The sequence below is a fragment of the Meleagris gallopavo genome, chromosome Z (genome assembly GCF_905368555.1).
Source record: "Meleagris gallopavo chromosome Z, MGAL_WU_HG_1.1, whole genome shotgun sequence".
NCBI lineage: Eukaryota > Metazoa > Chordata > Aves > Galliformes > Phasianidae > Meleagris > Meleagris gallopavo.
This window is the reverse complement of record NC_139435.1, coordinates 12391054-12416025: the sequence shown is the minus strand read 5'-3', so window position 1 is coordinate 12416025 and position 24972 is coordinate 12391054. Positions and strand designations below refer to the sequence as shown.

The 24972-nt window shown below is 37.8% G+C and overlaps 2 protein-coding genes across 5 annotated transcripts in view; one reads left to right on the top strand and one right to left on the bottom strand.

Annotated features, from left to right (window-relative positions):
- Positions 1-3460, top strand: part of RICTOR (RPTOR independent companion of MTOR complex 2) — an 80332-nt gene extending 76872 nt beyond the window's left edge. Inside the window, exons 35-38 of the mRNA XM_085214540.1 lie at positions 327-479; positions 1177-1300; positions 2744-2882; positions 3067-3460. Of these exons, the coding sequence (XP_085070666.1) occupies positions 327-479; positions 1177-1300; positions 2744-2882; positions 3067-3141 (491 nt within the window). The 3' untranslated portion in view covers positions 3142-3460. The remainder of the gene's footprint in view (positions 1-326; positions 480-1176; positions 1301-2743; positions 2883-3066) is intronic.
- Positions 3461-8024: 4564 nt separating this feature from the next.
- The window catches only part of LOC104914848 (oncostatin-M-specific receptor subunit beta), a 32915-nt gene continuing 15967 nt past the window's right edge, over positions 8025-24972 (bottom strand). For 3 of the 4 annotated variants that reach the window (XM_085214541.1, XM_085214543.1, XM_085214544.1), the window contains 14 exons: positions 24370-24645; positions 23750-23879; positions 22357-22514; positions 20558-20694; positions 19171-19330; positions 18640-18716; positions 18024-18240; positions 16117-16317; positions 15276-15377; positions 14681-14860; positions 13231-13395; positions 11716-11794; positions 11363-11435; positions 8025-10012 (listed from right to left, as the gene is read on the bottom strand). In XM_085214541.1, coding sequence (XP_085070667.1) covers positions 9563-10012; positions 11363-11435; positions 11716-11794; positions 13231-13395; positions 14681-14860; positions 15276-15377; positions 16117-16317; positions 18024-18240; positions 18640-18716; positions 19171-19330; positions 20558-20694; positions 22357-22514; positions 23750-23879; positions 24370-24645 — 2405 coding nt within the window. In that variant the 3' untranslated portion in view covers positions 8025-9562. The remainder of the gene's footprint in view (positions 10013-11362; positions 11436-11715; positions 11795-13230; positions 13396-14680; positions 14861-15275; positions 15378-16116; positions 16318-18023; positions 18241-18639; positions 18717-19170; positions 19331-20557; positions 20695-22356; positions 22515-23749; positions 23880-24369; positions 24646-24972) is intronic. The other variant, XM_085214542.1, reaches the window with a different exon arrangement.

Sequence of the window (24972 nt, the reverse complement as noted above, 5' to 3'; positions counted from 1 at the left end):
TTTCTTATTGAAATTAATTCTTATTAATAAACTTTTTATGCAGTTAATGGTATTTCTGTGGACATTGGTCTTCTCAATTTCTAGGGGCCTTAGTCTGACAAGTTGTTTGCATATTTTTTAGATATCTCTAAAAGCTTTTTAAACATGTAAAAGATTTAAAAACATTTTGAATGTAATTTGTCCAAAATTCAGCATCCAATTTCCAACTTGTTTCTATGCTGGCAGTTACCATACTAAGTGTGCTAGGGTATTGTATATTTAACATTGAAAAGAATCAGGTGAGGAAAAGTATGAATAACAAAGATGCAACATTTTGTTTCTGTCAGATTTCTCAGACATTCCATATACTGACTGGTGTGGGCAGACCATACACAATCACTTAGATGTGCATTCCTCCAAATTTTCTGGAATTTCAGGCTGTAGTGATGCAGTATCCCACGGTTCAGCCAGCAGCACCAAGAGTACAGAGCTTGTACTAGGTGAGTTTGAAAGCTTAGTACTATTAGAAGCTATAGTTCTTACAGTATTTTTAGATACTATGGAATTTTTTTTTTATGTACTGGAACAAAGTTATGTCTGTTATTTAAAATAAACCACTTTTGGATGCCCTTATCAATGAGGTAGTCCCAATTTATTGTCCATTATGATGTCAGATAAGAAAATGTATTTGAAAATTCTGCTTTGGTTGTATGGATTTTTGCAGTTAAACATCTCTCTATCTTACATTGTGATCAGGTTGACTTTTTTGTTCTTTTTAACATAATGCTGTAGAAAAAAAGTAAAAGATCTTTTTTAAAAAACACAGATTTTCTTTAAAGAGAGACATTTCAGTTTTTTATTCACTTTCTATTTTGAATTAATGTAACAACTTATGTAGTATCTCAGCCAGCAACATGCTTTTGTAATAGATGCAGTGCTGCAATTGAGTCTGTGTTTAGTTTTCATTTTTTCCAGTTGTCTCTCCGAATTTTTGAAATGGTAGTTTATCTTTAAAAAAAGCTTCCTGAAAATTATTTAAGTTTTAATGAGAATTCAAGAACATTGAAAATATATATGGAAGTATCTGTATGTGTGTGTGCATGTATGTGTATACGGAATTTCAAAAAAGGCTTACATGATGTAAAATTAGCACAATCAAAGTGCTTATTTGCTAATTGATTCATTTGTTTTTTTTAGGAGTAAAATCAATCCCAGATGATACGCCAGTGTGCAGAATACTTCTCCGGAAAGAGGTCTTACGTCTAGTAATCAATTTGAGTAGTTCAGTGGGAACTAAGGGCCATGAAACTGGACTCCTGACGTAAGTTAAATACAGTTCAGATGTTTTATCAACATTCAGTTGTTTATATTCTCTAAGTTTTGTGAGGTAAAGTTTGATCTTGCTTCTTAAGATAGCATCAAGCAGAAACTATTGGGGGTTATTGGAAATAGCTGAACATAGTGTAAAAGCTAAGCAAAGAATTTATCTTTTAATATTATTTGCTCTGTTTTTGTCTTTCTCTTCACATTCTTCTTCAAATCACTAATATAACAGTATAGAATTACAGAATTATTATGTTTGGAAAAGACCTCTAAGATCATCCAATCCAGCCATCAGTCCATCACTGCTGTGCACACTGAACTATGTCCCTAAGTACCATGTCAACATGCTTCTTGAATAGTGGCTCCACCACTTCCCTTGGCTGTCTCTTCCAGTGTATTATCATTCTTTACAGAGAAGAGTTTTTTCCTGATGTCCAAGCTGAGCCTGCCCTGATGTATCTCATCCTGTCAGTAATTACCTGGGAGAACAGGATAATTCCCATCTCGCTACAATCTCCTCCGAGCCTCCTCTTCTCCAGACTATAAACAATCCCAATTTCCTCAGCCGCTTCTCAAAAGATCTGTGCTCCAGACCAATCACCAATTTCATTTCCCTTCCTCTGGACGCAGTCCAGGGCCTTGATGTCTGTCTTGTAGTGAGGGGCCCAGAACTGAACACAGCCTCATCAGTGCTGAGTACAGAAACAATGATGTTTCATTGTCATTGTATAACCCATTTTGTCTTGAATCTTTTTAAAAAAAAAAAAAAAAAAGACAATTGCTGTGTTTATTTTTTGCCATCTGAGTTAAGTAGCCAAAATGGCAAAATAACTAATTCAGAAACACAAATCTGCTTGAAGGAAGGGTACTATTGCTGGCATTAATTCATTTTTGAAGGTCATGGTAAAAATATAGAATATAAATATATGGACTAAACACTGTAATAGAAACTAGGCTTCTGGACTGCTGGTGTTGAAAACAGGCATACAGCTGCTAGAAGAAAATTCAGTAGTGGTCATCCTATTTATAAGATATACATTATATTTTCTGTGTTTACTTGTTAGTACTTTTTATAGCAATACATGTGAATGCCTCTTTGCAGTTCTTTTTCAGTATCTGTTGTAGAGACTTGGTGATCTCAGATATCTATTCTGAAAGGTGTATAGAATATTCTATTTCATCTTTATAATGCAAGTTTCTTCCAATTTCATAAGACACAGTGCTGTCTGATCTGATTTTTCTTTGTCAGATCCAGAATTTATAATGCCTATTACTGAAGAGTTCTTGTTCATTAATTATGAAACTCAACACTTAATTGTACAGTTTTGAAGAATATCGTGGAAACCTTCTCTCAGTACTTGTAACTGTTTGTTTGTTTGTTGTTTTTGTTTTGTTTTGTTTTTTATTTTGTTTTGTTTTTTTTTTGTTTGCTGTTAATCAGAATTAAGGAGAAGTATCCTCAAGCATTTGATGACATATGCCTGTATTCTGAGGTGTCCTACTTGCTAGCACATTGCACATTTCGACTCCCATCCAGAAGGTTCATTCAGGAGTTGTTTCAAGATGTGCAGTTCTTACAGGTAAGAGAAGGGTTCAGATGGTTGGAAGAAACAAAAATGTGCCAACGGGGTGTAGGTTTCATTACATTGAATAATAAATGCTTCCTGGTATTTTTATTAAAAACAATAATTTTGTAATGTCATTCTTGTAAAATCTTTAATGACATTAATATATATTTTTTTTTCACCTGGCTTCTTCTTCCAGATGCATGAAGAGGCGGAGGCTATTTTAGCAACACCAACAAAGCAACCAGTAACTGATGTATCAGCTGAATCCTGACCTCTGTCTCACACAGTTCATTGCATACAGGCTTCCTGGAATTCTCAGACATCTTCCAATTGACCGGATAATAAAGTTTGGAGCATCACCTTTTAGACTGTTCCAGAAGCTACTGGTACCTGAAGAATGAACTGAAAAACTTTTTCTTCCTCAACCAATTACTGCCCTAGTCTATGGAGTCCCTTGGGGATTTATGAAACATTATGTAGTTCTAATAATAGTAATTATCAGTATATGCAAGAGCCGAGCACTGAACACCTCCACAAGTTTTCATTTCATTTTTTACCTTAAATTAAAAAAAAAAAAAAAAAAAAAAAAATTGAACAACACACAGAGACACCTATGATTGACTTCTAATTCTGTTCTGGAGAAGCAGAATTATGCCTTGCTTTTTTTTTTTTTTTTTTTTTTTCTTTTTTCTATTATAAAACCCCAGGAGTTGGATGAGGGTGCATTCCGTTGCCAGCAATGGGGAGCTGTGCTGTGATTGTGGACAGCAGGGGATAAATGTTAGATCTTTTCTGTTGATTTTTGTACTGTTTATAACACTACTTGGGGGGTTTGTAACTTCAGACAGAAAGAAAAGCCTCTGAATCTGAGGTTCCTTTAAGTTATTTTAATGTTACTGTAGTTGTAAGTCTTTTTATTAGCAGTCTCTCCATTTTCATTACATTTACATACATGTATCTTATCTGAACCAGTTAAGGATTTTCACTACAGTTTGATTTAAAAATAGCAAATCATTTAAAGTTAAAATGCTGAAGTCAAATCGTTTTCCCTGAATGATATGCATGCGTTTGCAGTTTCTACGCTCATGCTCATATAGTGTGAATGTTGGTCTTATTCTTAACTAAAAACCTTTAACAGGCATGATTTGTATCAGATAAATGAATATTGTATAAACTAGACTTGAAGACATTTAATCATTGCTGCTTTTGTGAGAAGGCATATGAGCGGTTTTCCAAATTCCATGAAAACAGCCTTTTGTAAAAACAAAGGTTTGGTTGAGTTTTCAGTGGATGAACGATCAAGCATCAGATAGTGCTAATAATTGTAGTGAAAAGCCTTAGTACCAAACTTTGAAGCAACAGAACTTAAAATTTTATACTGGTATTTGAGATTTGTGAAAGTTATATGATACAGTGACTGTTAATGAGGAAAACACATGCCTCTATCAAACTGGTGAAGTTTCTAAAGTAAAGAGTGCAATCCTAATGGAGAAGAAAAGTAAAGGAATCCCATCATTTTTATAACGCATCTAAAAAGTCAGAAGCCTTCAACAAGGGTAATATAAATATATGCAAATGTGTATATATACAGTAGCATGGCCACCTTTGTTAGAATGACTGTAATAGAAGGGGTTACCCTTTGATTTTGATATAGGTGAATAATTCAGCTGGACTGTATTAAGTAGAACGTATTTTTATCCATTCACTTTTACCATTTTTATAATTATCAGATTAATACTTAAGTGAAGATAAGTGAAATTTATAAGATAAGTGATACTCATAACCATATTCTTACTAGCTATGCTACTGGGGGTTTCAGTAAGTTGTCTTGTGAGCAGTAGAACATGAATCCTAATGACATTTTGAAACTTACTTGCTTTTGTTGAAAACTTCATCTTGCCACATAAGCACTGCTTTGCAGATATCACTTCACTGAGTTCTTATATGCACTGTGTACCATCAGGATCTCATAAAGCAGATCTGTAAGTTGCTGCTCATAGCCAAGTCTAGTTCCTAAGATTCTTCTCATGAGTTCCCACTGAAAGAAGGAGCAAATCTTCAAATTAAAATATTTGGTAATCGGTGACAGAAATAATGTATTAGTGTCAAGAAATGTTTTGAAATATTCTGAAAACATACCACACCAGTGATGGACTTCTCTGGTTGTAAGAAATCTTCTGTAAAACCAAAATGCCAACCACAGTAGACCAAATAGTGGTATAAACTCCAAAGGAAGTAATGTAATTTTCCCAAAAATGGGGCTGGCGTATCTTACACAGTAGTTTCAAACACTACCTCAGTTAGGCTAGAGTACAAGAGATTTGTTTTAGCAACTAGATGGGGTTACATCAAACAACTCCATGTATTTTTATTTTTTTTTCAGTTAAAGCAAAATAAACAAGTTTTATCACCTGTATTTAAATAAAACACGTGTTCATTTGTTACCAGCTTAATACATAGCACTTAAAGTAGAAAGCGCAATAGAAAGGCCTCTGATTATAGAAAAAGGTAAGCAAAGCAATGTCAATATACTTTTGAAAGATTTAGAATCTTAAATTTCCTAATATACTTGCTTGTATGGGGATCCAAGACTACAGAAACTTGATGTCTGTATTATTGCTGCAAACTTAGTTAAAATGATTTTTTCTAAAAGTGTGTGTGTCAGTAGATTTCAACAAGTAAGCATAAAGGTTGTAAAGTCTGTACATAACATACATTTCTAGAATTAATTTACATTAAGCTCATACTAGTGTTTTGTTTTAATTGGCAAATGAAGGGATACTGATACCTAGTTATAAACTGTGAATTTCTAATTCTATCACTTGCTTTTTTTGTTTGTTTTAAATATCCCTTTTAAAGTTCTTGGGGCTTTATTTGCATCGTAATAAAACTTCAAAAGAAAACTGTGGTAAATTTAAAAAAAAAAAAAAAAAGTGTGTCTATTAAATCTAATAAAGAGTCCTTCTGCTTTTCCTAGAAGGGGTAGAAAGGGAAGCTGACAGACCCACTTGTGTTTGGAATAGAGTCGAACAAATGGTAAAGCAGACAGCACTCATTGACACAAATTCAGTTTGCTGTGGCAAAGGAAACATCCTGACTGCTCACATGGGAAATACTCGGAACAGGTCTGAGGTGAAAGCCTTCGTGGGAGGGAGAGCCTGGCTATGAAACCAGGGGAATGTAGCCTACTAAATTATCTGACTCACTTTCTTGGTCATCTTTGGTAGTCACTGAAAAGGGAGAGCCCTTTTCAAAGGGCAGAGATGTAATTCCAGGGCTCTGAGTTATTTCCTGCTTATCTGCACTACACAGGGAGGAGGAGGAGGCTTTTGATGCCTGAAATTCGGGGATGCTGAATGCTTCCAGCTGTTGCGGTTGTCACTTGGAGCTGTAGATAGTCAGGCTTTGAGGTACTTTAGCTTGTATGCTGAATCCTTGGCATGTTGTGCTGCTGACAGATGCTTTTCCTAACCTGGCAGCTCTTGACCTGACATATAGGCCACAAGTGATTTATTATTTTTCCCCACAAGAAACAATAGCCTGTAGTTCAGGGTGCTGAGGTTGGCACATTGAGGTGAGCTGCCCTTAGAAACATCTTAAAAGGTAGTAGCAACAGTACTGGTCATTTTCTTCTCATTTTGAAATACATGTTGTGGTGTCTTGAGTGAGAGTTGTAATTTGCACTGAGAAGCTGAAGAAACGTATGGCACTTTCACTGCTTCACAGTGTCTGAAGATAGCTATGTGAGAAACATTTCAAAGATAATAGGTAATTGAATCCCAGTGAGAAATCAGAGAGTAGTTGCTGCTTCCTAATCTGCGCGCTTGTCTTGATGCCTGGCATTTTGGCCTTCAGGAAGGTTACGTTAACTTGTGAGTATGAGCTCAAGCTGAGGAATTGCGGGGAAATTCTTGCCATGCTTTGGATCTGCTCGCCTCCTGCTGTGCAGAAGTGCTGTTACTGGGGTTCTCTGTGGAGCCAGCTGGAAGCCAGTCCTGAACATTCTTTCTGTTACACTTTGTTATCATGTTCTTATTAAAGGTGTATACAAGGTGAGAACAGTACAAGTCCTTTGGGAACGTGGTAGAAACACTGTTTCTATCTTGGTCAAAGCTCCAGTCTCCCTGTTCTGGTTCTTCCTGTTTGGCTTAACTTGGTTCTGGTTTGCTGGACAGTTATTTTCATTGGCTTTTGTTTGTTCAGTAAAGAATGTGGATTTTCTTTGGGCTATTTTTGTGACATAGACAGATAGTAATGCCACAGCATACAGAAATTGCACATTTTGCTTAATTTGCTTTGTAAAACACAGTATTTTAATTTGAGAAATGTAATTTATGTCATAAAAGTATAACATGCCATTTTGTCACTGAGTTGGTTGTTTCATCACAAGATGCAATATCTTAGGGAGTAAAAGTAGACATTTTATAGGCTTAATTAAAACATTGTTCCAGTACTGGGCTGTCAGCATCCCTAAAACTGCATTAGAGGAGATGATGTAAATTAATCATTCTGAGGAGGGAAGGGATCAAGGAAAATCTCGAGACTTACTCTCCCTGCCCCACATTGTCTTTATTTAGTAATACGCTGCTACATATTTGGAGGTTCTATTGTTTGTAGGTCACTGAACAGACATTGAAATCTGATTTATATTGTATACCTGTAACATAGAAAGAAAAAGTATTTATATATTTTCCGTAAGAATATTGCATTGAGCTGTGTATAATTTAAAGAGAGGCTTGTCCCAAAATGGTGTTGCCACCTTGATTTTTGTGGTTTTTTCTTTTTCTTTTTTTTTCTTTTTTTTTTTCCTTTTTCTTCTTTTTTTCTTTTTTCTTTTTTTTTCTTTTTTTCTTTTTTTCTTTTTTTTTTTTTGTATAGTGTGTACAGTTCATGTCTATGGGCATTAAAAGCCTCCTGAAGCATAATCTTATCAAAGGGATGCATTGTTAATAAAATGTACTTAAACTTCTCATAGTTGTTCTGGTCTCATATGTACTTCTCAGTATTAGAAATGGATTCGAATTTTATTTATATTTGTATGTTACTAATTAACTAGAACAAGCTGAAGCTTTCCAAATAAACATTTTTTGTCAAAGTATATTTTACATTAATACTTTGTAAAATGTCCTGTAAAAATAGAAGGGGACTCCGTAGTATTTTGTACACCATTTTTATTTTAAAACTTGAGTACTGATACTGAGAATTAGTCACTTTCCATTATGTTATGCACAATTCAAGTGTTAGCATTTCAACAGCAGATGTGAAAGCTGAATTATAAACAAGAAATGAAACAAGAAATAAGTCTTTCAGTTTTGAACTCATTCAACCATTATTAATACAAGACAGATGTCTTAGAGGGAAGGAAAAAAAAAAGAAAGAAAGAAAGAGGCATTTACATGCCTCTCTATCCCCATGTGAAAAATACTTTTCTAGTGCCCTCACTATACCCTTCCACCTACACAAAAGCCTTATTCTCCTTGGAATAGTCTGTTCCTGCGTTTTATGATACAAGCTGTCACGAGCAGCCCACAGACAGGCAGAGGAGCTAACCTCTCAGGCTGCCAGGCAGGCAGGCCTGTACCTGCTGGTAAGCTGTTCTCTTGCTTCCAAATGACAAAATGCTTTCATTGGAAAGACTGTGGGAACCACCTTTGGAGCTGAGATGGTAGCTCCGGACAGGCCCAATACCTCACCCACCATCAGGAAGGCAGCACCAGCTGAATGACCACCCACAATATCCCTGCCACTTTGTGCTCAGCTGCTGCAGCCAAGCCCCAGCAATAGCAGCTCAGAAGCATGAAATAAGGCCTCATTAGAGCCATCCCTCTGCCATAAAGAACCTGCCCCACATCAAATATTACTTTCGTGGTTCGTGGGACAATCTGACTTTTTCAGAGCCCTATATGAGAGTTCCTTAGATACCTCACTCTTGATTTTAGTCTGCCTTTCAAGTTTTCTTTAAATAAGCCTTTTTTAAAAATGAAGGAGACAATCTGTTGTGCTTCCTTAAAAACATCTTTGAAAATCAAAAATGACCAAGTTCACCTCAGTATGCTGTTCAAATTCTCAGTCATCACAAAGTCACAGTGCTCAATTCATGTATCTACAAGTGCTGCAAGCTAAAATGTGCAAGTAACAAGATGAATGTCTTTTTCTGAGTTTCAAAATCACAGCCAGCAGGCCCTTCCTTCATTGCTAGCTGGAGGAAGACTATTTTTTTTAACATGCAAACAACAGTATCTGAAGATCTAGCTGATAGAGAGCCTAAATATGTTCTTTGCAAAGGGGATTAATATAACTGCATCTGACTCGTGTCTACTTACATAGTTGTCTGGAGTTTGCTATGTGCAAGGAGTAATGCCAAAAAAGGATATGAGCACTATGAGTGTGGTGGTAACTCCTCCACAAACAGCTGCCCTGGTGGGAAAATGGTTCCCACCACATATTACAGGCTGCAAAACATTGGCCTGCAAATTCTAAAGCCAGTAACTTCTGATCAAATGATAGCATGCAGTGTTCCACTGCAAAAACCTTGAAACTAGGCACCGATGTACAGCTTTGCAGGGATAACAGGAGTGGGACATCTGGGCTTGTGAAAACCTGTGTCAGAAAGAGAAGTTGCTGTGCCTTCAGAAATTCCTGTTTGTATTTTAAAATACAACCAATCGACAGACTTGGTCAAAGAGGGTACATCAAAGCCTCCTTCCAATGCAGTGCACATCAGTTTGTGATATGTATCTCAGATTGCTGTTCCTGCCAGCTGCTTCTCCAAGTGATGAGGTAGAAGCATCATTCAAAATATTGAGGTAGTACTGTGGCTGGTACAGCACTGCTGACACTTCTCCCTTGCCGGTTTCTAGTCTCTCTGGTGTTTCATAAGGATTGGTTTCAACTGCAAGATGAGAAGAATAAGCAAAATTTTCAAACCAAGTATGAGTCTGAGGTGTAGGTGTGGATGGAAAGCTTCTCTCTTCATTTTTGTTATGATAAACTGAGGAAAGATTCTGATCATCAATCTTATCTTCTGTTGGCATTGAAGACATCAGGCTCCGTGGAGGTAATTTTTTGGCCTCGGCCTTATTATCCAGTGCGAGGGTGTCAGGAATGCAGTCACTTAGCTTTAGTACTTTCTCAGTACCAATCTACAGGAGAAGCATCAAACAAAAAAAAGTGCTCAGTGAAAGAAGTCAAGAGTAAAGAAAAGAGTGATTAATTTAAATGCTTGTAAAATTGTCTTGATAAATTTTCTGAGTTTGGATTAAATGAACAGAAATTAATGAAAAATACAAAACGTTTGGTGAAAGCTGGATTTTATGTGAAATTCACAGAGCATCTCTGATACAAAAGGACAAAGCACTGGAACAGGCTGTCCAGGGAAGCGGTGGAGTTCCCATTCCCGGAGGTATTTTAAGGAACCAGCGGACATGGCAGTAAGGTACATATCCACACAATCCTTTGTATATTCACAGAATGGCTTGGGTTGGAGCGAACCTTAAAGCCCAACTAGGGGCAGGGGTTAGCACCCACTAGAACAGTCTTTCCAGGGCCTTGGGAACTTGGCCTTGAATGCCTCCATCCACAGCTTTTCTGAGCAACACGTGCCATCCTTTACTACCTTCTGAATAATGAATCTCCTCCAAACTTTTAATCAGAGTCTCCCTTCATTTAGTTTAAAACTAGTCCTCCTTGCTCTATCACTATCATACTCCATAGAAAGTCAGCCTCCACCTTTCTTACAAGCTCTCTTTAAGCACTGGAAGTCCACAGCGAGGTCTCCCATGAGCCTCCTCTTCTCCAGGCTGAACAATCCCAGCTCCCTCAGCCTGTCTTCAGAGTGGAGGTGCTCCAGCCCTATGATCCTCCCCGTGGCCCTTCTCTGCACCTACTCCATCAGCTCCATGTCTTTCTTGTGCTGGGGTCCCCAGGACTGGCATTACAAAGCAGAGCAGAGGTGTGCAATCACCTCCCTTGCCCTGCTGACAACGCTCTTGATGCAGCCCCTTTGCATATGAAACTAAGGCAGCAGCTCCTGGTTCACTGGACCTACAGGGGAAGCTTAGGGCCTTTTACCAATTCTTTCCTCACCATCAGACCTGGCAGAGTCCCACGCGTCCTCGCAGGATTCATTAAGTAGATCACACTCTTTCCTTCACATGACAGCATAAGGAACACATGCAGCCGAGGGATGGGCGGACACAGCAACAGGCTGCTTCAAAGTGCACCATCCCACAGTATGTTCTGTTATGTTCAGATAGCACTGCGTTTTGAATAGTACTGCTGGAAGAAGCACTCCATCAAAAAATTCCATTTGGTGTATAATTTTGCTTTAACTTTTAGCTGTGTTTAGCTATCACTAAGTTTTCCATGAAATAGGGATATTTGCATTCATTTCTGCATGTGAGAGTCACTCATGTTAAATGTAGCTAACACTAGAAAATATTTACTAATCAAAGAAGGAAAAATAAAAAGTACTAGACTTAAAGTGATCTTACTTTAAACTCTTTGAATGACAGCACTTTGCTCTTGTTAGGACTAGGTATCACAGGACAGCAGCAATTCTTCACCCTGGAAATAAGAAAGCAAAACAAGTGATGTTTTTTTGTTCTCTCATCAAAGCATATTCTGCCAGCCAAAGCCACACTAGATGTGTAGAGAAACAGCTGGAAATGATGAGTGTCTCAGAAATGCTGCAAGCCAAATACTTACAACATCCACACAGATGGACAGTCAAAGAAAAAATGAGCAAGGCTTTGTAACAGGCTGGAAGCAACAAGAAACAGCTGTGGTTTGTGAATTACACTACTTGCATTCTCTGGCTGCAAGAAGAAAATGTATGATAGCTTACCGCTTCATCTTCCAGAGGCAAACAGCCATTATTAGTGAAGGAACTACCACAAGCAGGACTAGAAGGTACAGCATGTCTGCTGTAAAAGAAAAATACTTCAAAATTTTGTTTACAACTTCTCATTTAATATAGCCTGAGATTCTGCAACAGAAACACAACCAAGTCCATGCAGGACATGAGCCACTAACTCAGCAGTGAAATTGCCTGTGATTATAAGATATTTTGGCTCTACGTTCTGGGATATAGCTGCATGTCTTTGGATATTGATTACCAAAATTGAAATATTGCTAGGTTCCTTTGTTTTGCCCTCACATTTACTTCTTAACTATAAGCAGACATTTCCAAAAGCTAGAAGTGTAGGAATCTTACTTAACAACTACTGGTTTCAGATTTCCTTACAGATCCCCAGAGGCAACATATTTTTTCAGTGAGACAAAGTTGACCTAAACTCTGTACCTTCAGTATGGATGGACCACACCAGGACAGACACTGTCAGTGTTCTTGTTCTGCTAGGATTTATGCAGATTAAGGATCTCGGTATTTTCACTCCTGGGTATAGTACATAGCCTCAGACTATTTTTCACAAATAGTTCAGACTACTATATGTAGGCCCTGACAAAGAACAAGTGTCCTCTGAAAACTTCCCTTGGCTGCTGCGCTCTCGTCCTGTGCCAGTCAGCTTGTGTGTCTCTACCACAACCCACAGCAGGAAATAAATAGTCACATTACATTCTCCTTTTTAGCTTTCCTAGGTGAATTATGTCAGTACAAATGTGTGTGCCTAAAGCAGGAGCATGGAACAAAGGTGCAGGATGCAGAACTGCCTCTCATTGGGTACCATGATCATTTGGGTCCTTTATTTAGTTAGTATAAAGCATGAAGTGTCCTTGTATAACCAACACTTCACCCTTTCCTCCCCCTCCACCCTTACCCGGGGCAAATTTTTCAATACTAGACATTCCAAATTTGGATCACAAATCTCACAGCTGACATTGCTGAATGGTATTTTCAAGAAACAGAACTAGAAGCAGGTGATTTCATGCTCTGATTTGGAGATCAAATCTACCCCATTAGTAAACTGCAGGGTTCAAACAACCCTGTTACTGACTTTTGAAAGAGTTAGCTTGACAATGGGTTTAAAGATTAATAAGAAAAGCAATCATAATTAGAAATTCAAAAGCCCATACAGAAATTGTCTATTTGCATACTGGTATTTAGTTTCTCCTGTATTATAATATGAATTAAACCCAAATACAATTCTTCAGTGATCTACCAAACTGGACTCCCCAGGCCTGCAAATCTGCGTGAATTATGGTACTTCTCAGAAGGATATGATATGCCTGTGGAATTCTTTTCATTCTAAAATAAAAACACAGCCACTTAAAAGCATCAAAATATCATATTGGTATAAATATTTCATTTTCAGAATTAAATGTTTTCCCTTGAGAAAGGAAGATTATTCTAGCATCCTCCCATCCTTCTGTGAGGAGAAAATTTCTTATTCCCAGTACTCACAGTCAAGTGGTGTATCTATGTATCTGAAGTTAACAATGGGATTTTCTCCTCCACCCGTATATGCTTTAATGGCTAGCTTGTATTTCGTGTTTGACGTCAGGTGTTTCACCGTGTATGTTTTTTCTTCTGGGTTTTCAATTGTGAATTTGCATACCATTGAACCACCTAGAATGAAACGTTACAAATAAGTGTAGCTACACCACTGAAATAACAGAACTTTTACACTTCACCTTCTTTGTAATCTGCGCACTTTCTTCTGAGAATAATGATGCATCCTGACTCACTGCCACTGTGCTGTGCTCACATCCCTTCTAGCTGGACTCTGACAGTGTAGTCTGTCTTGCAGTAGGCCGTCTGACGACTTGCTGTCAAGAAATATATCCCTATACTTCCATTTCCTCTGACTAGAGTTTAATTTGATGTTTTGCCATTTTCTTCAGAGTTCTGTAGCTTTTAAGCTTAGATCAAATTCTTTGAAGTTAATTGAAAGCAAGACATCTCTATCTCAAAATTATACTCTCTGTATTGTGCAACTCCCAGACCCCAGGGAGAGAAGGGTTAGCTTGTTTCTCATGTTCCCAGTCACACCTCCTATCTGCTAGCTCATGCAACTGGAAAGTAGCATTTTTTAACCAATCTAACTGTGATTACTTGCAGAACTGTGGTTCTTCAATGCTTAATTTAAGCATTGATTAATTTAAGATGGCTGAAACATCTAATCATTTTCCTTCAGTTCAGCCTTTTCATCCTGGTGCGAGTCTAATAGGGAGAGAGATCTGAGAGCAAAATGACTCACATGGAAGAAGAGATAAGGAGAAAAAATAACCTTGAACAACTTGGAAACACACGGAAATTTTAATGTACCAATGAGCAGTTTTGGACGTGAATCATTAAAACCAGAAATGAAAAGTTAAACATGGCTTTGTGCTACCCCACAGCTTAAGAACTGCCTTAAGAACTCCACTGGAGAGCAAAGCAACGAATACTTTCATTACAAAGGAATTCAAATGGGGAATTTCCACAGTGTTCCAATTCTGAAGGAAATAAGTGCTATTCCATCTGTTTCTAAAATACCTAGTAGAACTACCATGCTTCCTATGATTCTCATCCAAATAGATCACAAACAGATGTTTTGGAAATTCATCTGGAACTCAGATTGCAAGAAGCAGGAACGACTCCTCCTACAGTACTGAAAGAATCCTTTCTGTAGTTCACGCTAATGCTGAAGGGAGCTACAGAAAAAGGACAAGGAGCTATAAATCCTTATAATGCCAGGACCCTAATTCTGCCCAATAACACCTCAAATATTAGGAAGGAATCAAAAGAAGCAGATGTCAGACTTGCTGGCCCAATATGCTGGCCCCTTTTCAAGAGGGTGCAGTGTAGGCAACAAGGCCTCCCTCTCACCTATATTAATGACAGAACTTCCAAAACCCCAGGGCTCTGTTACCTGCAAGAACATGTTTTTTGGATCCTTTCAAATTGCAGTCCTCTTGCACAGGTGACACATAAATATGGTAACCTCTTAAGAAACCAGGGTGTATCTCATCCGTGGGATAAGAATCCCAGTACAGTGTTACTTCATGATAACTCAGTTCAACTTTTTTCACATCAGGGTCAAATCGAGGAGCTGGAAAAAAAGAAATTTCTATTAAACTTGGCATTACCTTCAAACACATTTATCTTCTCACTTGGAAAAGTTCTAATTTCCCATATGTATTTGTATCTCAATTTAATCTAAACACTGAACAAAGCAAAAGCACTCAAAAAAATCTGATGTGAGTATGTGAGTCTACGTAGCACACAAAGCATATATGCACTGCTCATCATAGTCTGATTAGCGTGGGCTTGACCTGGTCACAGCACTAGTATCCTCTATAAAAGGAATATACATTGTTTTACAACTTCTAAATCACATATTTCACAGATTATACTGAAACAATTTTACATTTTAATCTAGCTACAGAAGCAGGGCCAAAGAATTCCTCTGTTTGTGGCAGATGAATTCAGCAACTACATAAACTTGAAATGCATTCCCAACTTACGAAGCTCCTTGAGATAACCAGTCTTCTTCTCCAGTAAGGAGACTCTATTAGCAGCAGATGCATAGATGTGGAAATTGTATCTCACCCCAGGAACAAAAGCAGCTAGAAAATAGTACAACTGATTACAAAAAAATGTCAGGAGGTAGGTTCTTATGGTGTGATTTTTTTTTGGTTTGCCATTGCTGTGTGGGTTGTTTTTTGTGTGAGTTGCTTTTTGTCTTTCTTTTAATGATTGAGGTGCAATTTATTTATTGAATACTTAGATGTGCTCAGCCAAACTTTGATCATTTCATTTCAAAAGGTGAACTCTCAGTTGAGAGAGTCTGGGAAGGCTATATACCTTTATCTGCAGTAGTAGGCCATAGTGACTTTCAAAAGGCCAGAAAGGATTTGGATCTAATGGTCACTACCAGGGTAAAATCTGCACAATTGGTGAGGCACATTCTCTAGGGAACACTAAGAGCACTAAGCCTCTCATCGTGCAGTAGATGTTATAAAGTCAGTGTAAACTTCTAACTTGTGCTGCAGACAAGGCAGAGCTCCATTTTGCATCTCTATACTTACAGACAACATTCACTACACTCCTTCAAGATGTCACTTAAAGACACTCAGAAGATGTTTTGCTAAAATACTGCTCTGAATTCCATGGCTCAGTGGTGCTAACGTATTTACAGTGTCTATTTTAGCTGCTGGGCAAATCATTATGCCAAATGCTTTTACATAATTGTATGTGCACTGCACAAACTTCAATATTCCACAGGACATGCTTTGTGAATTCATTTAATGCCCACAGCATAAAAGAGTTCGGACATCAGAAAAAAAAAATACATTCTGCTTTCACCTGATTTGATCAGAGCACTGGAAGTGTTGGGTCCAAATCTCTTCCATTGTAAATCACAAGGCTGCAGCATTGGAAAGTTACACCAATCAATAATGTAGCTGTCAGATTTATCTCTGGGCTTCCAGTAAATCAAAATGCCACCATCTGTGCCATTAACATGTTCTTCTTTAAGCTCTGACTTATTGAGCCTCTTCTCTGTGTCTAGGAATGAATAAAAAAGCAGAGTTTCTGTTATTATCCTGCATAAGATCTGAATAAACAAGGATCAATACAGTTTCAATGCTAAGCTGTTAAAACCATAATAAACAGTTATGCTCCTTCATGATTAGACATATGAGCCCTCTCACATGCCCAAAGCCGACTGGTCGGAAAACATCCAGAAGTCATTACCATAAATCCAGAAAAAGAATCAACAGCAAGAAACTGGAGTCAAGAAAAGAAAGCCACAAGAGTCTAATCACATGCACAAGTTTCACTCAAGGAAGGCTGGGCTGTCACAGCACATGCTGCAGGTCTGATGCCTGGACTAAGGCTAAGCACGCTTTGCGAAGACTCTGTGGAAAACAGACTTTGTCTTATTCGGGACAGATCAAGGCCCTCATGTCAATATGCATAGAGTTACTGCCCTGTAGGCCGAAATATAGCAACAATTTCCAGATAGCCATGATTTCAGTTTTCAAGTCAGGTTAATTTATTCTCTCAAGATTATAAGTCATAGAATCATAAACTCACAGAATGGCTTGGATTTGAATGAACCTTAAAGATTAGCTAGGGGCAATGTTTATCCAGTTCCTGCCCCACATCAGCTCAGGCTGCCCCCCAGAGCCCCTGCCAACCCATCTTGAGCACTTCCAGGGATGGGTCACCCATAGCTTCTCTGGGCAGTAGAGAATTCTTTACTCTCTGAGTAAAGAATGCCATCCTAATATCTAAGTTATATTTCCCCTCTTTTAGTTTAAAACTATGTAAAAAGTCAGCCTCCCTCCTGCTCATGAGCTCCCTTTAAGTACTGGAAGGCTGCCATTAGGCCTCTCTGGAGCCTTCTCTTCCTCAGGCTGAACAACTCCCTCAACCTTTCATTGTAAGAATGATGCTACAGCCCTATGATCGTCTATGTGACCACCCTCTGCACCTGCTCCAACAACTCGATGTCTTTCTTGTGCTGGGGTCCCCAGGGCTGGACATAGTTCTGCAGGTGGGTCATCAGGACAGAGTACAGGGGGATGATCACCTCCCTCACCCTGCTGGAATTTTTTGATGTAGCCCAGAATACAGTTAACCCTGTAGGCTGCAAGTGTGAGAAATGTGGCTCATGTCAGCCTCAAGAGGCCATCTCTAACTTGCTCTGCTTTTACAGCGGGAGAGATTTTTCTCCCCTTACCCCTGCCTTAAGGTTCAGGGATGTGAGAAAAGAACTGGGAAGTTTGGCTGCCAGTGAGGACAGATGCAAAGAACTCACTCAGTACCTCAGTCTTCTCTACATGTGTTGAAGGAACTTGTCGCTTCTCATTTATCAGAGGGAGTACACTCTTCTTTTCTGACCAATATATATAGAATCTTTTGTTTTTTATTTATCTTGCCAGGTTTCCTCTTTGCTTTGACCTTACTGATCTCACCTCTGCACATTTGGATGGCATCCCTGCTCTCTTCCGAGGCCACACATCCCTGCTTTCACTTTTTATCTTAAAGCTTGACCAGGAGGTTACTCTCTCAGCCATGCTGGTCTCCTGCCTTCTCTGCTTGACTTCATGTGGATGGACAGCTATGCACTCTCAAAAAGGCAGCCTTAAACAGGTGCCAGCACTGCTCCACTCCTCCATCCATAAGGACAGCCTCACTTAATATCAGTGGATATAAAACTCTGGTAATGAAAAGCCAGTTTTAGCTGGAAAGATTCCTACTGTTACCTGTAGCTCCAGGGATGATCAACACTGAAGGATGTGAATAACCAACATTGTTCCTTGCCATGATACTGATTCTATAGGGATGATTACCAATGAAAATCCTTGTACTATTACAATCTGATGAAAGAGAAATGTGTTCAGGCTTAGATCGGCCTACTACTTTTTCCCAGGTTACTTCATATGAAATAATTTCACCATTTGCTTGAAAATCTGCTTCTTGCTAGGAAAAAACAGATACGTGGGTAAGCATCAATTACATAGAAAATTTTCCTGCAGAAAAACATGAGAAAAACAACTGGAACGTTAAATAATAACTCACATGCATTATTTCTGTAACAATATAAACTCTCATTTGCACAAAAGCATAAAAATACTGTTTTAAATGGAAATGCAGAAATATCAGTAATAGGATTTACCTTATTATAATACTTGGTAAAATAGAAGCATGCGTGTCTGAAACACCAAGATCATATAGCTAGAAACATCCTGAAACATGTAATATATAATATTTATCTTAGGCTCTTGCCATAAAGTGCACAGAGACTTGTTAAAGTTAATGAGAGAAGTTTCAAACCCATTTACAAATAGTTTTATTTCCATTTCTGTACCAATGTCTCACCTTCCAGAACAAGGTCACGTTCCGCCCCCACAGAGCTGGTGTAATTTTTCTCCAGACATCCAGTTTTCCTGATGGAGCTGGAGGAAATACAGCAAAACAAAGACGCTTCATTTGTCTCCATTTGAAGGCATAAACCCTCCACACTTCTCTTTCCCAATCACTCCTACGTCTTGCCAAAACAACCTTTAACTTCTTGCTGTATTCAGCTTTTACTTCTGAATGCTACTATGGCTCACTTCTCTAAAAATCCGTTCTTTGCTTTCAGTTCCCAGATGTTTGTTCCCACCTCTGCATTGCTTTTCTAGCCCTCAAAGAACGCTGTTACACTATCCATCTTCCTGGTCACCTGGATTTTCCACTGCCTGCAGTGGATGAAATTCCAGAGGCTGGTATGAAGAATGATTTAAGAAGCCACCTTCCTAAAGTTTGTTTAGTATGATTCTACTTTCATGAATGCAACAAGGACTCTCCTCTAGTGACATTAGTAGAAAAACATCATTCAAGATTCCTTTCTCTATAGACCAGACACACCTTTTTCCTTTGTTCTGAAAGTGTGGGCTTTGCTCCATTCACTCCACCTCCAGAAATACTTAGCTGCACCACAACGTACTCTAGCTGTGTAAGTGGTATAGGGCTGCAGTCCACCGAGGGTGATGCTGTTACGATATAGTTGTGTGTCTGAACTATTGTACTGCAAAACAGAAAAACAGACCAGTCAGAGCTTACTTTTGCTTCATGAGCAACAACAGGCTTTTGTTTGAAAAACTGATTTTGCCTCTGCTGGCCTCATACAGTGGCCAGTAAAGCTTGTTTTGGAAAAGACAAAAATTGAACAGCAGTCAGTAAAAAAAAAAGAAAAAAAAAGGAAAAAAAAGATAGTCACAAGTTCTAATGGGAGATGCAGAAAGAGTTGTACAACCTTGTTCAGTGCAACCATTTGAGTAGGAGACTCTCGCAGTGAGTCAAATGACAACTCTTCACATAAAGGCAGACAGAATTTACTGAGACCTTATCCTCGCTATTCCCAGGTCTCTTACTCAGCTAATTTAAGCAATATGCTGTTCTAGACATATACACAGCATGTATAGCTGCCTTTTCTTTCAATTTTCATATTTTCTTTTCCACACTCCATCTTAAAAGGTAGAATGAGTTCTTGCAAAAGTCACAAAGTGAGCATGCTCCTGTAAAGGCCAACCGCAGCAATGATTTAATCTGACAGCTCTTAGGCAATAGTAAAGACAGAACACAGGTTGCTTCTGATCTTCTTAATGCCTTTTCATACGTAGAAGTCAAGCTGTCCTCATAAGAAAAGGACAACAAAGAAACCACAGTAAATATGCAAAGTGTAAATCAAATTCAATGTTTGTGAAAGAACTGGAACACGATGACTTTACTGAAGAAATTTCAAGGAGGTTTAAGAGGAGAGAAAAACTGTCCTGGAATTTCCTCATTAGAAGCCATGCACACTACCATTAAGCACAGCCAATAGTGTAAAGGAGACTTCTGGACTAATATCAAAAAAGTGTGATTCTTCAACACACTTCTCTGCCATTTGCTTATAAGGTAATATGAGTTATAAAAGTATGGCAAACAAATGAAGATTAGCAATAGTTATAATAACAGCAATTAAAAGGCCTGTAAGTATTTTCATCTACTTCAGCAGATCTCAGAGACCATTTGGCAGAGGACAGAGTATATAGACCAGTCACACCATACATTTCAGTCAGTACTACAAGCAGTGTTGGAAGTATGAATTAACATTGGCAGTGGCCAGCCATAAGGACCACACAATAAGCATGGAGCCTGATAGCAAATAAAATCAGAAAAACATAAACAAATCAGCATGCTCACAAGACTTAGATTAAATTAAGGTTGCTAAAGAGTTATTTTTGCTTTAGAATAAATTCAGATTTCGTACTAGTTTTGCTTTCCCATCGGGTTGACACACTTCAGCTTGACAAAAGAGTTCAATATCCTTTTCCTTTTGTTCCCAATGTAACTCAATTTCTGTATCTGTGTATTCTTCCCACTGCTGGAAAGGTGGTAGTGGATAAACTACAAACGAACAGAGAACCTGAGTTAACTCTTGTAAAACATAAAATATATACAAATGTATTATAAGGTATTTTAGTTGAGCAATGAAAGAAATATTAAACACAGTGCAATTGTTTTCTGCTGCTCTAGGAGAAGTAGACATAAGTTAAAAAGTTAATTTCACAATGAAAATGTAATCCCATGATCTTGTGTAACCTCCTTGAAGAAGGGGGATTGGAACAGATTTCTCCAAAGGAAGAGATCCCTTCCAAATCATTCTATGATTCTATAAATGTTATACAAGTGGCAAACAAACAAGCAAACAAACAACAAAAAAATCGTTTGCTGATTTGGAGATATTTTAGAATAACATGCACTTAAATGCTGTAACATAGGGACTGGTGGAACCTCTTGAAGCAGGATAGTGAATAACACTCACCAAGTTCCTATACTCCAGAAACCTGTACCACAATCTTTCACAATTTTCATTTTAAATCCTACTAGCAGTTACCCTCTTGGTAAACATTACCAGTGTTACTTGTGAAAGACTTCTGAGATCTTTTACTGCTATGTAAACAGTACTCAGCAAGAGCAGCAGATTTCTAACTCTGCTATTATAGCTCAATCGAAAGGAATGAGACTTGGCAATGCAACTGAGTGATATGTGTCCAGCTTTCATCATTATACTAAAACTTGATAGAGCATAAATTACAATCTGGGGACTTCCAGACTCAAAGGAATTTGTGCTTTATACACAGCGTTCACAAGCAGAATTGGAAATTATGGATTCCCATTTTCCTTTATTTGCTTACACGAATATTTTACTCTAATTATTTCCAGGATCAGAGAAAACATTAAGAACTTTACTGCCATCACTACTTAAAAGACTGACTCATCATAAGTATTATATATCATTTCTGTAACTCATAACAATCACTAAAACTGGCAAAAGAAAACTGTAGTAAAAACTTGAATGTACGGAGCACATTCAGTGTTAAATATTCAAGACTGATTTCCCATGAAAACTAACTTTATCGCCATGCAATATCATACTACAACCTCCCAGTTTTTCTTTCTTCCTGCTCCATTTTTTCTTCCCTCAAAAAACTCAAATAATCAACTTGCTTCTATGAAATAAACTTTACAGAGAAGGATTTTTAACATATGAGTCATAAGAAAATAACGTGTCTAGTAAACCTGAAATGAGAGCCACTAAGGAAGTAAGTGCTGCCAGAATGCAAAAACTATGCCAGTAAACTCCTGGTCCATCAGCCTTTCCACCTCAGAAGCAGAAAAATCACAGGTTGCTTCCTGCTTCTTTAAACAGGCAAGAGAACTGAAGGAGCATGGCAGCACTGAGGAGGATGTGATGGGGTTAAAGGACACAAAGATGATTAAGAAGAACTGGAAAGACTGCTGGAAACACAGTAAATACACAAGTGTTTTAAGGTAGTAGTTAGGAAGCTAAGGGGGCACACAAAATAATACAGAACATGGAACCACAGTCACTACTATTTACAGAACTTTGCAAAGCTGAAACTGAAGAGAAAGCAGCTAACTATAGCACAGAAAACTAATAAATCCAGTGATTTCTACTTTAAGCTGGCATCCAAGTATTAAGACCAGGAGGAAAACAAGACCTTCCACGAAAAGCTTTCATCAAAGAAATAGGAAAGGACTTACTTCTGTGAGCTACATCAAAAACATCCGTGGCAGTTGCCTTTCCCAGTGGGTTTTCAACAGTCAGTGTGATATTATAGATCCTCTGCTTCCCTATATCCCAAGAACATGAGCACCTCTCAGAACAATTTACCGTGCATGGAACAGAAGATTTGGAAAACCTATTAAAGAACAGGGGGGAAAAAAAAAAAGAATAAAAAAACCCTTTTTTTTTTTTATATAGAACCAAGATAGATGTGGAAATCACCGGTGCCTAAACTAAAATACAGCATCACAGAAAACAAGGCTGCACGGGACTGTGAGAAGATACTTAGTTCTCTTCCTTAGCCCAAACTAGCACGAATATACTATTCTTACAATTAGAAGTAAGTTTTCTTTGAAGAAGACTTAGTTCATCCTTAGTTGCCAAAAAAGCTAAATTGCTTTTAGGTATTTCATCATGGGTTTGCAGATTTTTAAACAAGGGACAGGGTTTATCAATGATAAAGCATTTCCATGTCTATAGTTATATCTTCAAACAAAACAGCAGTTTCAGCGCATCTGCTAACCTTCCATTTTTAAAACATCATTATAGCTGAATGGAAGTGAATGATGGAGAGACCCTGAAGATGCCGTGATGACTGCCTTCTGGTAAAATTAGTTTTACCAAATCTGCAAATTAGTTGTTTTATGAGTTCTCTTCAAACTCTTTTCTTGCCCTAAAGCCTCACATCCCTTCCTCTCCTGTGAGTTTAAATGCCTCTGTAGCAAGAAGCCAGGGCCTGGGTCTGATTTGCCACAGACCTTGACCCAGACTGGTAAGAAAAAGCTGTGAGAAAGTCTACAGAGAGATTAAAAATAGAAGGGGAAAAAAAAAGAAACTAGAATTATAGACAGATGTAGGATTGTTGAGATAGCTTGAGAATTCAAGAAGGAAATGAAAAGTTACAAAAATCTTAAAGAAAAAGAGTTAATGAATCTAATGAGGCTAATTGGTGCCTAGCTGGGAATCACAAATTTTGATAGTCTTTACTGTCAAGACAGATCGTGAACAAAATGATATTCAACCTAGTAGTTCACTAAATCCTACTTATCTGTTGTGTGCATCATCCAACAAATTAGATTTTATTTGTAAGTTATAAATATCCTGTTTGCAGGTATCTTTACAGCTATTTAAAAATATCTATACAAATTAATACCAAATAATTGTTATAGCAGGCTTTATCAAACAGAAGCTGGTCTAATGAAACAACAACTTTGTTACAGGTCGTAGCTTAAATAGGCTGATAAGTGAGTTATAAAGAGTTAAGCAGCTAACTGCAACAAGGATAAAAACACTTCTATAGATTGTGATGGTCAGAAAGAATCTGTTTTGTACATCACAGGCTAGAGTTACTGTAACAATGAGGGGACTTACTGTTCAGACAACTTGTATTTTGATGAGTGACTTCCATAAAGGTAGGTGTCTCGTCCTTTGTCCCAGGTACATGTTATTTCTTTCATGTTCCGAGTTTGGCAGGAAAAATCATGAGGTGCATCAGGTGGTCCTTGTCAGAGGGAAAACCATAAAAAGCAACAGCATGGCAGTTAATGCAAAAAAATATATATATCAATAAACTCAATATATTAGCATACTAGAAATGATGGATGCTTACAAAGCCTGCTTTACTACAAATGTCATTATTTCAATTACATTTATTCAGTTATCACTCTGCAGAGATACCAGATTAACCTGTATTGTTGTGTTGTTGGGTTTTTTTTTTCCCATGCAAAACTTAATGCCACATATTATACCAGCTATATTGATATCATTAATGAGATGAATCTAAACATGTTTAAAACAAAGCTTTCCATTTAGTAATGTTTTCTACATGCATGCATACAGACCTTAAGTCAGAGTTTAACCTGAATTTGGCTAGACCTAAGAGGACAATGCCAAACTACAACAAGATATTTTTTTCTCTCCCCACATCCCTCACAGCCATTACTGATTTAATAGGAACAGGGAAACGTAATTGTAACAAAGCTTTCACTTACTACCCACAAAGAAAACTGCGTGCGCAAAGCAATTGTCTTCATAGCAAGACTCTCTACAAAGGACATGAGGCACTCCTTTAAACGTCACATTCTTTGCAATGAGAAGTCCAACTTGACTGTTTGTGCGATTGAAATAAGGAATAGGCGAATTTAAAAAAAATTCCTTTATGATTTGACCTTTCCTTCCAATGCAACAAAGACTGATGTCAAAGCCTTCCTCTATAATTTTTTCATCCGGAAAGATTTTTGGTTCACTGATGTTTGAAGTATCCAGACCTGTAAATTAATGCATAATAAACCATTTCAAAATTTTTTTATGGCAGGCAGGATCCTTACATAACAGAGCATTTACATGAAAATTTGCTACTAAATTATCATTCATGATCATTTATTTAATATTCTTCCTCATCAGAGATCAATTAGATATGTAATCATACGTGCATTCTGATAAATCCATCCACATATAATGTAGCACAACAAACAACCTAAGAGGCCTAACTCCATCTTGTTGCCTTTCACATGGGTGAAAACAAGTAGAATGCATTCAAGAATTGCCTTTACAGATGAACTCTGCCTCCTGGACCTATGAACAGATTGATGTTT